Source organism: Equus caballus, chromosome 11, assembly GCF_041296265.1.
Source record: "Equus caballus isolate H_3958 breed thoroughbred chromosome 11, TB-T2T, whole genome shotgun sequence".
Lineage (NCBI taxonomy): Eukaryota > Metazoa > Chordata > Mammalia > Perissodactyla > Equidae > Equus > Equus caballus.
The window spans coordinates 60,041,298-60,056,818 of record NC_091694.1 but is presented as its reverse complement, the minus strand read 5'-3'; the positions used below and the strand labels follow the sequence as shown (position 1 = coordinate 60,056,818).

General features: G+C 57.5%; 1 protein-coding gene across 7 annotated transcripts in view; it reads left to right on the top strand.

Moving 5' to 3' along the window:
- DRG2 (developmentally regulated GTP binding protein 2) overlaps nt 1–14,982 on the top strand; it is a 28,230-nt gene extending 13,248 nt beyond the window's left edge. For 3 of the 7 annotated variants that reach the window (XM_023653647.2, XM_023653645.2, XM_023653644.2), the window contains 7 exons: nt 84–174; nt 1,016–1,113; nt 1,500–1,576; nt 2,966–3,054; nt 3,874–3,932; nt 7,218–7,271; nt 7,595–8,407. In XM_023653647.2, the coding sequence (XP_023509415.1) occupies nt 84–174; nt 1,016–1,113; nt 1,500–1,576; nt 2,966–3,054; nt 3,874–3,932; nt 7,218–7,271; nt 7,595–7,681 (555 nt within the window). In that variant the 3' untranslated portion in view covers nt 7,682–8,407. Of the gene's footprint in view, nt 1–83; nt 175–1,015; nt 1,114–1,499; nt 1,577–2,965; nt 3,055–3,873; nt 3,933–7,217; nt 7,272–7,594; nt 8,408–14,284 lie in introns of those variants that run through there. The other 4 variants (XM_070226615.1, XM_070226612.1, XM_070226614.1 and 1 more) reach the window with 2 other exon arrangements.
- The last annotated feature ends 539 nt before the right edge of the window (nt 14,983–15,521 follow it).

Genomic DNA, 15,521 nt, shown 5'->3' with positions numbered 1-15,521 from the left:
GGGACTGCCTCTGCAGGCCGCTGAGGCATGGGAGTGAATGCAGCTGCCCTTTTGTCAGCAGCTCTCCCTCTCTCCTCCTGCAGCCCAGGAAAGGTGGCGGTGTCTCCTTTAATTCGACAGTCACGCTGACCCAGTGCTCGGAAAAGCTGGTGCAACTGATCCTGCATGAATACAGTATCCTTCCCTAAGGAGCAGCGGCGGCAGAGCCTGGAGCCCACAGGGCAGGGGAGGGGCAGCCTGAGACAGGAGGCCCGTGGCCCAGGGTGACAGCACACTACCCCAAGCCGCCTCGTATCCATCTGAGCAGCCTCCAGGAAAGCTGCCGCCGGCTGACACCAGGCGCTTCCTGTCCCCTGTGCCTCTGTGCTCACCAGGCTCCAAGCTGGCAGGGCTGCAGCCGCGCACTCAACAGTGGCTTCCTGGCACTGTGTCAGGCAGTCACCTCTGGAAAGAAGATGAGGTGGTGAGGTGGGGCTGAGGGAGACAGCCCCAGAGGACCATGGATTCCTGGCCTGGAGAAGCCTGTGTGCATACCACTGAAGTATTATCGAGGAGCTGGGTGAATCCTAGTGCCCTGGAAACCAGGGCAGGGCCCCAGGGACAGAGTCGAGCTCAGCATAGGCAGAACTCATGGTGGAACAGGCTGTGTAGCTAGGTGATGAGGCCCTCGTCACTAGGATGGCCCCAGAGGAGATTCCCACGTGGGGAAGCTGGGTCAGAAGCGTGCTTCCCGCCAGTGCTTCTAGCACTGGACCTGGGCTTCCACTGAGCTGCTCTGGGGATTCTGGCAAGTGTGTTTTTTTTTTCTTACTTAACAGTGAAGATTTAAACCATTGATTAAAACCTTTCCATATTGTGGTTCCTTTTGAAGAAAAATGAGGGAGCTCCCCAGACTTTAAAATCTTATGAAACCTCAAAAGCAGATAACTTCCAAGGTCCCTTTGAGCATCGTATTTCCTGATGGGGGCACGAGGGGCTGCTGGCACACAGGTTGCCCTTAATCTGAGCTCCTCAGAGATCTTTAATGCGGAAGTGCTCTTCCGAGAAGACTGCTCCCCAGATGAGTTCATCGATGTCATCGTGGGCAACCGCGTGTACATGCCCTGCTTGTATGTAAGTGGCGCCAACCCTCCAGGGTGTCCCTGCATGCGGGGAGCTCTTGTCCCAGGCTGGCCCAGATGGGAGACAGGCTTCTGAGAGGAGCAGAAAGAGCCTGGAGCCATCTCCACCCTCACCTCCCCTCTACCCCAGTGGCTGTTTGAGTCTTGCAGATGTGGTTAGCTTGACACAGGGGTTCTAGCCCAGCCTTTCCTTCTAGGGGCCAGTGGCCCCAGGCCCCTTCAGCCTTGCCCCATCCTTATGGTAGACACTTAGCATCAGCCCCCTCCCCTTGTGCCTCGGAATGCAGCGGGAGGAGCCCTGGGTAGGCCATGGCTGCCTGGGGCCCTGTTCCTACACTGCTTTGTTCCTTTCCTTCTCTAACACCTTTTCAATCCCAGGTTTATAACAAAATCGACCAGATCTCAATGGAAGAAGTGGACCGCCTGGCCCGGAAACCCAACAGTGTGGTCATCAGGTGAGGCTCCCAGCCTCCTGCTGCCCTGCTCTCCTCTCTGTGCATGTGAGCCCGGCAGTCAGGCCTCCCAATCGTCTCGGCCAGGCAAAGCCTCCACTCACAGCCCAGGGAAGACAGTCCTGATGGCTGCTGGTCACCTTGGCCTGGTCCCACGCTGAGTTGGCCTGGGCAGGGTGGGTGATGTCGGGTGGGCTCTGGTTAAGAAAATAGAAGGATTTCATCCACCAAGGTAAATGGGTAAGAATGGTTAAAAAGCTTAGTAGTTAACTGCAGACCCCCTGAAAGCCCCAGAGTGTGAGCCAGCTGCTCCGGGTGCTCTGGAAGATGTGTCTTCTGTCACTACAGTGGGAAGGGAAAGGGAGCTGAAGTCCTCAGGCAGCAGGGCTGTCCTTGGCCGCCATCTCCCTGCCCTTCTTTGAGGCTGTGTCGTGAGGGTGTCGCCTGGCTCTGGCTGACACCTGTGTGCTCGCTTCCCACCATTGCTGCAGGCTTCTCTTTTGGGGTGGACTGACTGGGGTGCTCCACTCTGTTAGTTTCCCAGCTCAGACAAGGGCTCTGTGGCTTCACAGTGAGGCTTGGCTTATGGGGAGCGAGATGCTCGGGGACCAAGTAGGGGTGACTGGTGCACATGATGAGTGAGGGTCTTGGACCCAAGTGTGAGGACCATTTCCTGGGCATTGCCAACTGCCACAAAGAGCAGCAGAGAGTGAGTGTCCTTCCCACAGGACAGCTTCAGTTCCTCTCCTGCTGCTGCATCCCAGGCTCCCTCTGGGGCCTCCTGAGGGCCTGGCCGTCCTCAGGGTGTGAGAGCACCCGGACACCACACCGTTACCTGCTCAGGCTCATTGCAGCTCACGGGAGGAGAGGGGACCCGCTCAGGGTCATACTACTGCAGACTGTCGAGCCAAGGGCCATGCCGTCACTGAAATCCCTGCTAGGCTGCCCTGTGCGACTCGGCAGCCCCTCCTGCTTCTGGGAAGGGGTGAGCTCTGGATTGTCATCCTCTGCCCATAGTCCCATCAGAGCCCCTCGCCAGTCTTCTAATGGCAGGTGCCAGGAGGGAAGCCCAGCCTTGAGGCGCCCTGTGTCAGTTAGAGATGCCATGTGTCCTCCCCAGAGTGCAGCTCTGAGCCCCTGGAGAGACAGCTGAGCTTTGTTTGGCGTGATCGTGGTTGGTGACTAGAGGATTGGTGACAGCATCGGCAGCTGAAGTGTCAAGCTGCAGTCAGAACTATGGGCTTGGCTCCCCACTGGCACCAGCTGGGCCACACTGGCCTTGGTGCCCATGCCCAGCCAGATGGAGGTTGTCCTCTGCAGCAGTGGGAAAGCAAAGACCCCAGCCCCTAAGCCCATGGGGCTCCTCTGACTGGCTGCCTTCCTCCCTGGTAGCTGTGGCATGAAGCTGAACCTCGACTACTTGCTGGAGATGCTTTGGGAGTACTTGGCCCTGACCTGCATCTACACCAAGAAGAGAGGACGTGAGTTGGGTGGCATGTGGCCTGAGAAACAGGCTGAGCCTCATTCTCCCTAGAGGGCTGCCAGGCTCTGTATGTGGTACCCAGAGGGCCCAGTGCTCTGGCCCAGCTGGTCTTGTACATGTCTCAGCCTTTCTCCCATCTCAGAGCCTGTACTGCTCTCTACCTCAGGCTCACAGAGACCTTGGCCCAAGCCCTTATAGCAAAGAATGCCAAGCTCTGGCGCCACTGGTCTCGAGGGTGCCCGGGTGGGCTGGGTGGGCAGTGGGATACAGGCTGTCCTGGAGTTCCCCACTGGCTACAGCAGTAATCCCCTCCCAACCTCCCCTAGCAGTGGCAGACCCCACATCAGGACTGTAGCCAACTGGAATACTCAGGAGCCTTCCCCATGACCCCACCCACCCATGTATGCACACCTCACACACCCCGGGAGCCAGTGGCTGAGTTTGCATTGACCTTGACCGTGTTGGCAAGGGAAGAGATGCAGCTGCCTCCGACTGGTTACCAGCAGCTGTCACGTCTTGCCAGTTCATTCCACATGCTTCACGTGGCTCGTCTCAGTCGGGCTCTCATGGCTGATTGGGTTGCAGGCAGTTTGAATCCTGGACTTAGATTTATTTAGATTTTCTGTGTTGAGGTCAAGGTCATAGGAGACTACATGGGGACATGGGAATCTATAGCAAGGGTGTGCCAAACAGTTGGGGGAAGGTTAAGCCAAGGTGGGAGGCCGGAAGGGCCTCTGCGCCCATATGGTAGGGAATCACAAAGCAGCATGGGGCCGTGACTGTGACTGACTGCCCCCTGCAACCTCCACCTATGCAGAGAGGCCAGACTTCACGGACGCCATCATCCTCCGGAAAGGGGCCTCCGTGGAGCATGTGGTGAGTTGACAATACCCGTCCAGACAAGGGTGTCAGGGAGCCCTGCATCCTGTGTGAGGGGCTCTGCCTGAGCTTCTCCCGGCCCTTGGCTGGCACGCTGCAGTGGCGGAGCGGCTGAGGGCGGGCTCTGGAGTTAGGGCGGGCTCTGGAGTTAGGCCTGGGTGCATCCTGACCCCCTTGCCAGCTGCACGTCCAGCCTCTGCACCTTTCCAGTGAGGCAGCTGCGCTGTTGCCTCCCTGAGGGGCCGTGCCCGAGGCTGAGCCTGTGGGCACTCGGCCTGCTGCCTGGTGCATGGGAGATGTCCAGGAAGTGGCAGCGTCCCCACCCTGTCACATCCTTGTGTGCAGGGTCCTCAGGGCCACGCCATTGAGGTGTTTCGTCAAGGAGAGCTGCTGCTCTGGGCACTTCTGTATTGTTACTCCCCCTTTTGCTTCCCCAGGGCTGGCCTAGGGCTCAGGTTGCCACCTTGTGTGTCCTTGGTCCCTGCTGGCTTCCTGTACCCCCTTCAGCCCCCAGCATGACCTGCCCCTCCCTACTCTCACATCCTGCCCCCTAGCCTGGGAATGGCTTTGAATGCTTTCTGCACTCAACACGTTTATTGAGCACCAACAGTAAACAAAATAGCCCCAGTTCCTGCCAGAATTGGGGTCCTTTGGGGTCAACAGATGTGAAACCGCCAGTGCCAGAGCTAAGCACTTGCACGTAAGGTGAGTGCAGTGAAGGAAGGGGATGGGGAGCAGCAAGGGGCGGCGCCGAATCTACACAGAGAAGCCAGGCCTTGGAGGAGGGGACCTGATGGCGACGAGTGGGGGTGGGGGAGCCCCAGGCAGGGGAGCAGGTGGACGAAAGCCCTGAGGTGGAGGGGCTCTGCACAGGCTCAGCGAGGGAGGCTGCATTTCTGTCTGGAGCTTTGTGACCCTGCGCCATCTTTTATGAAGATCGTCGGGCCCTGCAGGAGCAGGTGATGCCTGAGGACCTGGGCCCATGCTCCAGGTCACACACTTGTCTTCTTGGGCTTTTGTTTTCCTCGTTTTGTTTTCCTCCAGCTCGTTTCTTCTCGGGGTCTGTGCTGTGGACACTGGTTGCTGGGGCTGCAGTTTGGCTCATACATTCATTCATTTGGCAAGGCCAGCCTGAGACCTCTCCCAGCCTAGAGGTGCTGGTACAAATGGCAGGGCTTGGCCTTGAAGACTAGCATGCTGGGCAGAAGCCAAGGAGACCCCTCCCAGATCCCTTCAGTCGCTCACAAGGAGCTCCATGTGGGAGTCCCTGTCCCTGGGCCTGTTTCAGAACCCATGATTGCAGTGTCTTCTACTGGGGCCCAGCAGACTGTTGACACTGGTGCCCATGAGTGCTGGCCCTCCCTGGGGTTACCCTGCACCTTCTGTGGCCACTTTCTTCAACCCTCTCAGGCCCTTGGCCACTTACCCAAGAAGATGTGGGGCTTCAGCCACGCCCAGGAAGAAAAGCAGGAGATTGCGGGAGAAGGGCCCTGCAGGCAGTGGGAATGACAGGTGCTGAGGCCCAGAGGCAGGAGTGAGTGTGAGGACTGCTGGCTGTCTGCCGTCAGCTGGCACCAGGGTGCTGGACCCAAGGGTGAGGAGGGGCCGGCAGGAGGGGAGGAGCTTTGGAGGCCTTGCTCCAGAGTCTGGACTTTGTCCCAGAGAGGCCTGGTCTTCGGTGGTTCCTGCGTGCCCTCCCCCGCAGGTGCCTCCCTCCCAGGACATCCAACTGTCCCAAGTGCTGTGGAGCATCCGTAAAGGCTGACCTGAATGCTGACACCAGGGACCCAAGGTAGATGAACCAGGTAGACATTGCAGCCAGGCAGACCTGGGGTCTTTGGGTTGCACTCAGCCCAGGCCCCTGGTACATATTTAGTGAGAGCCGACAAAGGCCTTGCCTCCAAAAGGGTCATGGGCCATAAGCCTCAGAGGCAGAGAGGACCGTGCAGGGCTCTCAGGAGTGAGCAGCACAGTGAACTCTGAGGAGCAATAATCTTCCCATCCCCAAACAGTATGCTGTCTCCCATATTGAAAAAGATCCCCTTGGATGACCTTCCATTCTCCCTCATCGGTAGAGACACAAGTACAGAGAAATACTTCTCTCCTGCAAACTTGGTAGTAAATGGCTTCTACTGATAATGCTTGACCTTAGTGTCAGAGACGCTAGAGCATGGTGGGGCCTGTGGCAAACTGGAGAGTACACAGCCCATCTGCCTCAAGGGTGTGAGCACCGGCCCAGTGCTCCCAAAGCTCTTAGGGTCCTAGGAGAATGCTTGTGATTGTGTGATCCTGCCTTGTAAACTTTGCCAGTGGGCTTAGTTCTTTTTATTGTTGGACAAGCTGCATAAAATGTAAAATGCATGTTTGCAGGCCAGAGCTGACTACTGGGCCATCAGATTTCATTCTCTGGTCTAGAAAACAGCAAGTGTTGGAATTGATTGCGTGGGTGTCTCTGCTTGTCACTGGCAGCATGGCAGCAGTGTCCTCTCTGCCGTGGCCACCCAGAGGAGGCCCAGATCAGGCTGGCTCCCTGTATGCACTGGGGAAATGTTCTTGCAGGCCTAGCGTCCCCACAGCAGCCGGGCTGAGGCACCTGCTCCTCTGACTAGGGCCTGGAGGGCTTGTGACACGTGCACGGAGAGGCACCACCCACCGTCTTTGCCTCCCCTGCGCCCGCCTGCTGCTGTGCAGCCAGGGGTCCACATTCTCAGGGAAGCGCTGGCTGCCCTTCCAAGGTCTCCTCCTGCCGGCCTCCTCAGCGCTCTGGGATTCCCGTGACCTCAGCCCTACCTGGGAGTGTGAAAGGATGTGGGCTGTCCTGGGGTGGGGGGTAGATGATGTGACATGCTGGAGGCTCCAGGTCACAGCTGCGGCCAGGAGACAGTGATGAGGTGTGGTGACTCCAGGCTGAAGTGAGGTTTCCTGAAAACCACTCTTGCCCATCTGAAGGAACATTGTCAGGGCTGTTGTTCAGGCAAGGCGGGCAGAGGGCCACCCACAGCCAGATCCTGGACCTTGCTCTGTGAAGAACAGTCCTAACCGGGCACCACAGCCCTTGGACAGACCTGGGAGTTGGGGCGTCAGAACAACCTGCAGCCATGAATAGGAGCCGGCTTGTGGATCGAGCACGTGGCGCTCCTTGACTCAAGGCCAGTGCTTATTTGAGCATCTGCCTTGGAAATTGCTACTACTTGGCACGTGCCCCGGGCTTAGGTGTGTGGCTGAGCTCGATGTGGGGTTGGGCACAGCCTCATCTTGCTGTCTGACTCTCTCATCCTCTAGTGCCACCGCATCCACCGGTCGCTGGCCAGCCAGTTCAAGTACGCCCTGGTGTGGGTGAGTCTGGGTGGAAGGTGGCTGGAGTCATGCCCAACATAGCCCCTGGGTTAGGCAGGAGCAAGGTGTTCATGCTTGTGTGCACAGTGTCCCACTGCATGGGGTGTGCCTGCTGACCCAGGCTGGACTCGGGCCTCTCCCACCTTGGGATCCAGGGGTGGTTAGACCACTGGGGATGTCCTCTTATCTGAGGCCTGTGGGGTTTGCCAGTGCCGGGTGTTCACACACCCCAGCACAGACATGCCTTCCTCCGTGATAGCTCCATCACCTTGGGCTTGGTCAGTACAAGGCTGATGTGGCCCCCTGCCCTGTTCCCCACCCAGGGTACCAGCACCAAGTACAGCCCACAGAGGGTGGGCCTGACCCACACCATGGAGCACGAGGATGTCATCCAGATCGTCAAGAAGTAGTGGCTCCTGCCAGGCCTCCCCCACCCCCACCCCATCTCCCTGGGGAGTCGGACCCAGTGGGACACACCAAAGCCCAAACAGGAAAAATACAAATACAACTCAGGAGGGGTCTCTTAAGTCTCTGCTGTTTCCAGAAGTTTCCTCAGTAGGCAGATGATGACGAATGTGCTGTGGCAAAGGGATGGCTGAGGTTGGGGGACTTGGCTAGGGGGCATTTCCCATGAGACTGGTCCCTCAGTTCTGAGTTTGGAACCCTGGGCCTGTGCCCCACCCCTGGCCCCTTCAGGCACTAAGGGAGCAAGTTGTCCACCTGGCCCCGGTCAGGGCCTAAAGCAGATGGCTTGCTTTGGTGCTGGGCAGGGGGCCTGGCCTACCTGCGTCCCTGGAGGCAGTAGTTATTGTTGGGGCCCCTCAGCCCCTGCCAGCTTCTCTGGCACTCAGGGAGGGGGCCTCCCAGGATACAACTCCCTCACACTCCCCTACTCAGAGCTGCCCCAAGGTGGAAATGAGAGGTCAGTGGCTTTAAAGGCCCAACTCACGCCCTCCATAGCCTGAGGGATCCTGAAGTACCGCCCCCTCCCAGGGCAGCCCCTGATCAGCACAGAACCCCAGGAGCTGGGCCCTGCACAGACACCTGGGGTGGGGACTTTGGAGTTTGGGTTCTGTGTTTTCTCTCAGGCCCCTGACATCTCAGATCTCCTTTCTGAAATAAAGGATGAAAACAGCTCCTGTTCTGACTGAGGACAATTTTATAAATTTACTGAACCTGGTTGTCAGGTTGGGTCGGGGGCAGCAATGAGCCTGGTGATCAGAGAGTGGGTAGAGCCTGGGCCCTGGTGGAGCAAGCCCAAGTCTGGGGTGCAAGGGAGAATGTGGGGTGTTCCAGGGTGGGCTCTGCCCTGCAGAGTTGGCCAGGGGCTCTAGGCCCCAAACGTGGCCCCTCCTGAAGCCAGGCCTGGCTGCTGAGCTGGGCAGCCTCCCTAGAAGGCCCACGGAACCCTTGGGGCAGCAGGGCGGCCAGGGATGTCTCCTGTTCCTCAGAAGCTGGGGTGGAGAAGCCTCGGGGTGGTGCCAGAGGGTGGCGCAGGGGTCCCTGAGCCCCACTGGCTGCAGCGTGTTCTCCAGGGCAGCAGCCTGCCCTGGGCCGCCCGGCTCGTAAGTGCAGAGCCAGGTCTGAACCACCGTCTGAGGCTTCGGGGCAGCGGTGGGGCTTCCTGCTGGAGGCGCACCTTTAGGGGTGAATGGTAACGAGTTTGTGAGGCTGCCAGGCACTGGGCCAGCGGGAGGGACAGAGGGCTCCCCTGGGGGTCTTCAGGCCGGGCTGGAGTGTGGAGCAGGCCCACTGCAGCTTTCCAGGCTGCTCCCGGCTCCTCTGTCAGCTGCTCAGGCTCCTTTCTGCAGACAAAACAGGAATAATAGACATCATTAAATATACATGAGGCCCCAGGCGGTCGGCGTGGTGGGCTGGGCCTCCTGTCCCCACACCTGGAACTGCTCTGCTAGGCCAGCCACACTCCTGGGGCCAGCCACAGGACCCCCATTAGGCAGCATGCAGGAAGGGAGCAGGCCACGGGACTCAGGTAAGGGCCCTGGGCCTTTGGGGTCTGTCACTAGCCCCCCAGGTTTCAGGGGGGAAGCGGGGAGAGAGCAGTAGCAGAACTGGGGCTTTGCCCCTAACTCATTGTGAGGTTGTTTTATCAGCCTCAGTTTCTTCACCTGTAAAATGGGCACAAGGATGCCCATGAAATGGCCCTCTCGGCAATGATGGAATGCCAAGACAGGTGTGTGCTCAGTGGCTTACCTCAGCCCCCCTCCCCACTGCCATGAGGCCTAGCCATGAGGTCCTAAGTGAGGGTGTCTACTTGGGGAATGGTCACTGCCACTTCCTGCCTTATAGTAGGAAAGGGCCCTGTGTTCACAGGGCTTCAGATCCAGGCCTATTCTGCCCCGCAAGCTGGCTGGGAAAGGGTGGTAGATGAGGCCGGAGGTCTGGGCGTCCTCAGGCAGTGCAGGCTTGGGGCAGGCAGCATCACGGGTTCCAGCCACCGAGCCACCATGTTGCTCACTGTGGAGGCTTGTTTCCTGGGCCCGGTCTGTCTCTGTGTTGAGTCCTTGGTTCTCTGGATCTGTGGTTGCTGTGGTTACACTGTCTAGGCCTGCATGCGATCCAGAGGAGCCTCCAGCTGTGCAGGCCCAGGTCAGCGTGAACTGGCTGCTCGCGGTGCCTCGTGCCGGGGGAGGAGTCCTTGGGGCTGGAGAATCCCCCTAAGTACCCACAAAGGTCCCTGCCCCACCCCACCAGGGTGAACTCCAGGGTTGGGCCAACCTGTTCCCATCACTCACCCTCCGTGGGTCTTCTGTGCAGGGAGCCTCTGGCCAGGGTGACCCAAAGGCCCTTCCTGCTCAGACAGCCTGTTGTCTTGTGGGTAACACCCACATCCTCAGCCAGGCCCAGACCGTGGGCCACAGGGCTGCACTCCCAGAGCGCCCAGCCTGCGGCTTTGCAAGACTTGGGTGCAGAAGGGTCCCGGGTGTGAGTGTTCATCCGTGTCCGTGTGTTCATCTCCATGTCCCTTCCTCTCCAGTGTAGATTCCTCAGTTCCTCATTTCAGAAACCTCCTTTGGCAAGAAACTCTATGCTCAACTGTCCCCCTCAAGATCCTATCTGGCCTGGCCCCAGGGGGGACTTGCCCCCCCGCCCCTCAGTTGTCAAGCATCTCCCCACAGCACTGTCTCCTCAGCAGCTCTTCTAAACCTGCTCTGCTCCCTGGAACCGTGGCTAGAAACCTCATCTTCTCCAGACACCTCACACTTACCTGCACCCCTGCTCCCTCCGCAGTGGAGAGGCCATGTCCAGCCCGCCTCCCCCAGGGCCTTCACACTCCATGAGGAGTCAACATCCCTGCTTCTCAATATCCGCCCCTCTCTCTCTCCCCCACTCTATCCATCCATCCATCCATCCACCCATCCATCCATCTCTCCTGGATCTGTCCCACTGATCAGCCCACTAATCTGTATGAGCTTGCTCAGGCTGCCATAACAAAGTACCACAGACTGAGTGGTGTAAACAACAAACATTTATTTCCTCACAGTCTGGAGGCTGGCAGTCCCAGATCACAGTGCGAGCAGGGCTGGTTTCTCCTGAGGCCTGCCTCCTTGGCTTGCAGCCTCCTTGCTGCCTCCGTCATTGAAAAAACTACGAGCCCCTGGATGCTTCATTCCCTTGGCCACTTCCTTTTCATGATTTAGCTTCTCCAAGTCCACCCCCCGTGTCAATTCCCTCTCCTTCCTCACCCATCAGCCCTCGCCAACATGCTGCCAAAACAGCCCCTGCCACGGCCTGATGCCAACACTGCTACCTAGCAACCACTTCTAACCGCGCACCGGGCCCAGCAAGCTCGCGCAGCCGGCGCAGCCCCTCCTTGCAAAGCTCCTCCTCGCCTCCTTCCTGCACAGTCACTAAGGGCCGGAGTCGGAGGCTCCCCCTTCTCGCTCTGTCCCTCTCCTAGACAGGCTCACCCCTGCCTCTGTCTCACCTGACCCGTGTGTCTAAACAGCGTCCTTCACTCTCCACCTGATGTCCCACAATCACCCCAAACCCTCCGTCTCCCGGACCAAACCTGTCAGATTCCCACCTCACCCCATCTCAGAGAATGAGTCCCCCATTTGTCCTGCTGCACCAAGCCAACCCCAGGGCCCCCCATGCAGCCCCTCACCCAGTGTCCCCACTGCACTCCATCACAGCTGTCCCGGGCCAAGCTGCTGTCCTCACTCTCCCTGCCTCTACTGTGTACCCCTCCCCATCCTTCTCGACACGGTGGCCCAAGTGCTTTCCTCCAGACCACTTTCCAAGAAGCAACGTGACGCAGTGGTTGAGAGCACCAGACGCTCGAGCTTGCACCCAGTTTCAAGCTGTGTGGCCTCAGGCAATGTACGAGATAGACCTCACTGGGTCTGTTTGCCCATCTGTGAAGTGGGAAGGATAATAGTACCCACTTCCCAAGGTTGTAGTGAGGGTTGAATGAGTCCTGCGTGGCCTGGTAGTTCTCAGCACGCCTCATCCCTCCTTCGCTGTGGGCTCTCTGCTGACGGAGCCCTTCATCTATAAAATGGGAAGAGCACCTCCCACCTTATATATTGTGAGAATCTAGTGAGATATTATAGGAAAGCATTCAAGACCAGGCCTGGCACTTAGTGAAACTTGGCAATGTTGGTTATTGTTATTATTTTCAAAATGCAAATCTAGTCGCAGCACTTCTGACAGCTTAAAACCCTGCCATTGCTCCCCACTACCTTAGGGATGGAGAGCAAAATCCTGCCCCAACCTCTAGTCTCATGGGGCTGGTCCCTCCTGCCATCCTGGCAGTTTCTCATTCCATATGCCCCGTATCACTCTGCCCTTCTCACCATTTGGCCTTTGCAGGTGCTGTTCCATCTGCCTGGAACACTGTTCCCTCTTCCATTTGATTAGCTCCCTCTCATTCTTCAGATCGCAGCTCAGTGTCACCATCTCAGGGCAAACTCCTAGACTTTCAATGCAGTGTTCACCCACGTGGGTCGTGGCCTGGCCTTCACAGCTCTTGTCATGGCTGCATTAGAGTGGCCCTTTGCTTAACGTCTGTGTCCCCGTGCCATGGGGAGCTAGCTCCATGAGGGCAGAGACCATGCTGGTCAGCTCAACTCTGTTACCCTCCAGAAGCCAGCACAGTGCCTGGCACATAGTAGGTACACAACCAATATTGAGGAATGAGGGAATACATGAGAGACTTGTTCCCCGACACCCACTATGTGCCTGTTGCAGAGACTGGGGATCCGAAACCCACCAGAGAAAGGGTAACCCTGGTCGACTGGAGATACTGTCCCCACAGTCTGGGGACAGCCTGGGCCCCAGAGCCCAGAAAGGGTCATGTGAGCAGGCCCTGCTGCCAGCAGTCACCCAGACCTTCACAGAGCAGACCGGAGCAGTGACCTGTAATAACAATGATAATAATAACAGCAGTTTATTCCAGGCCAGGCACTGCCTGGCTCTATTTGTCTCATTTAGTGCTTCCGTCAGCCAGGAGTAGGAGGTGCTCTTAGTGCCCACACTTACAGTTGAGGGGATCCGAGTGCGGGAGCTGCATGACATGCTGGGGTCAGAGCTTTGAGTCGCTCGGCTCCTGCTCCTCTGGGCTCCTTCTCTGAGCATGTGGGCCCTCCTATGGCCGGGTTCACCTGTCAGAACTTCAGTCTCTTCATCTGGACAGTGGGGCTTTGGAGCCCAAAGATGCCTGCCAAGGACCCCCAACTTGGGGCAGGCAGAGGGTGTGGCTCTGGGAGGTGTCTTTGAGCTCAAACCCTCCCTGCCACCGCCTCCTGCCCCTGTTTCCTCAAATGTCACATGGACCTGGGGCGAGGGTTTGGACTCTGCCATCTCAGGTCCTGACATTCTTTCGGGAGCTCCTCGAAAGGGGTATTTCTGCTCACTGTCTCCAATTCCTTTTTTTCCCATTTTGTCTTTCTAAATGTTCCTTTTTTGTTTGCTTGAATCAGAAGTACATTCACATGGTTCAGATATCAAACTGATATAGAAAGGTTTACAGCAAAATAACCATTTTCATCAATTTCCTGTGTATCTTTTCCAGTATTTCTACACGTAAAAGCAAATATGAAGTTATATTCTATGTCCCCCTCCCCCTTATTACACGGGGAATGGCCTGGGCACATGCTATAGACAACACTGCTCTACACCCTGCTCTGCTCATTGGCACCTCCTAGGGATCAGTCCCTGTCAGGGCACAGAGCTCTTCCACGCTCTTTGTTTATAGCTGTGTAGTACTCCATCATGGAATGGACCATAGTGTACATAGCAATGAGTAGTTTGGTGTCTATGCCCTTCCGTGTGCACAAGGGGCTCTGTAAGATAGAGTCCCAGCAGTGGGCTCCTCCCTCCTCCCTCTCTCTTCCTCCCCTTTTTTTTTTTTTTTTTTTTTTTGAGGAAGATTAGTCCTGAGCTAACAGCTGCTGCCAATCCTCCTCTTTTTGCTGAGGAAGGTTGGCCCTGAGCTAACATCTGTGCCCATCTTCCTCTACTTTATACTGGGACGCCCACCACAGCATGGCTTGCCAAGCAGTGCCGTGTCTGCACCCGGGATCCGAACCGGTGAACCCCGGGCCACCAAAGCGGAACATGCACACTTAACCGCTGCACCACCAGGCTGGCCCCTCTTCCTTCCTTTTTTGTAAGAGCTTTATTGAGATATAATCCACACACCATAGGGTTCACCTGCTAACGTGTGTACAATGCAGTAGGTCCTGGTATGTTCACAGGCATGCATACCCTGTGACCACCACAGTCCTTTCTTCCTTGAACCCTCTCCCAGCAGGCTGTAACTGCCCTTGCACCCACCACTCCAGTGGGACCACCCTTGTAGCTCTACGCAGCTGCATCCAGTGGTCAGCTCTCTGTCCTCAACTAACCTGACCCATGTGCCCATTTGCTGCAGCTGCCCTGCCCTCCTCCTCAGCCACTCGCCACCTCCTTGTCCCCAGACAGTGCAGCCCCAGGGCTCATTCCTTGTGTGTCTCCTCCATCTGTACTCTCTCCCTGATGTCATCCTCCAGAACTGTGGCTTCAACACCACCTACACGCCACTGCCTCCCTAACTGATGTCGTCAGCCCCGATCTCCACGATGTACCCACCCCCCAACTCCCCGGCAAAGCCCAACGGACATCTGAAACCAACACGTCCAAAGCTGATGCCTGGCCTTTCCTCCGCTACCCGCTCTGCCCACAGCCTTCCTCATCTCAGCTAACGGCCTCTCCTCCTCCCCCTTGTGCAGTAAGGAAAACTGGGAAGTGCTCGTGACTTGCCTGTAAATCCTGTTGGCTCTACCTGCAAAATATACCAGCACTCCACCATCCCTCTCCACCTCCACTGGCGCCGCTCACCAGACCACCATGGAGCTTCCATACTAGCCTCCTGCTCTTGGACTCACCCCTTGCAGTTTGTCTTTTCTGAAGCAGCCAGGGGGATCCTGTGAAGACTGAGGACCAATCCCATCCCTTCTCTCCCAAAACTCTCTCATGGCTCTGACCTGACTCGTGGTCAAAGCTGAGTTGTCACCCCTGACCTCTGACTTCACCTCCCACCTTCGCCCCTCACTGCACTCCGGTCACCCCAGCCTCACTGTTCCTCCAGCACATCTGGACCCTCGTGCTTCCTCCAAGGCTCCCTCCCTCTCCTCCTGCGGCTCTCAGCCCCAGTGTCACTTCCCAGTGTCGCCTTCCCCAGGCCCCATTAAACGTCTCACACACCCGACTTCTCAGTGCCCCTCCCCTGCTTCATTGCAATCTGTAGCGCTTATCACCATCTGACCAATTCTATCTTTTACTTATTTGCTTTGTTTGTTGACAGTGCTCCCATGAGGCATTGTGTGTCAGCCCGGCAAGGGCAGGGTTTTATCTGGCTCCTCCTCAGTTCTGTTCTCAGTGCTCAGACAGTGCCTGGTGCACGGCAGGCTTTCAACAAATCCTTCTGAGTGAGTGAATGAAGGAACAAGCAAATCCATGCTGGCTACAGGGCCCTGAGGGGCAGGGCCCAGGCTGACTGAGGAATCCAGGTGGGGGTCCCAAGCAGGCACCCGACCCGGGCACCTCCATCGGCATGTCAGGGATGAGTGCCGTGGAGGCCTTGCTGAGTGTCTGGCTTGCCCAGTGGCTCATGCAGGGCCCTCAGCCCCAGGACTCCCCGAAGGCCTGAGGCTCTGGGGTCAGCTTGGTTAAGGCCCCACGTGCGCCCAGTGTCCTGAGCTGCCCTCCTCCAGTATGGCAGCCCAAGCACCAGGAGCCTAGCGGGCA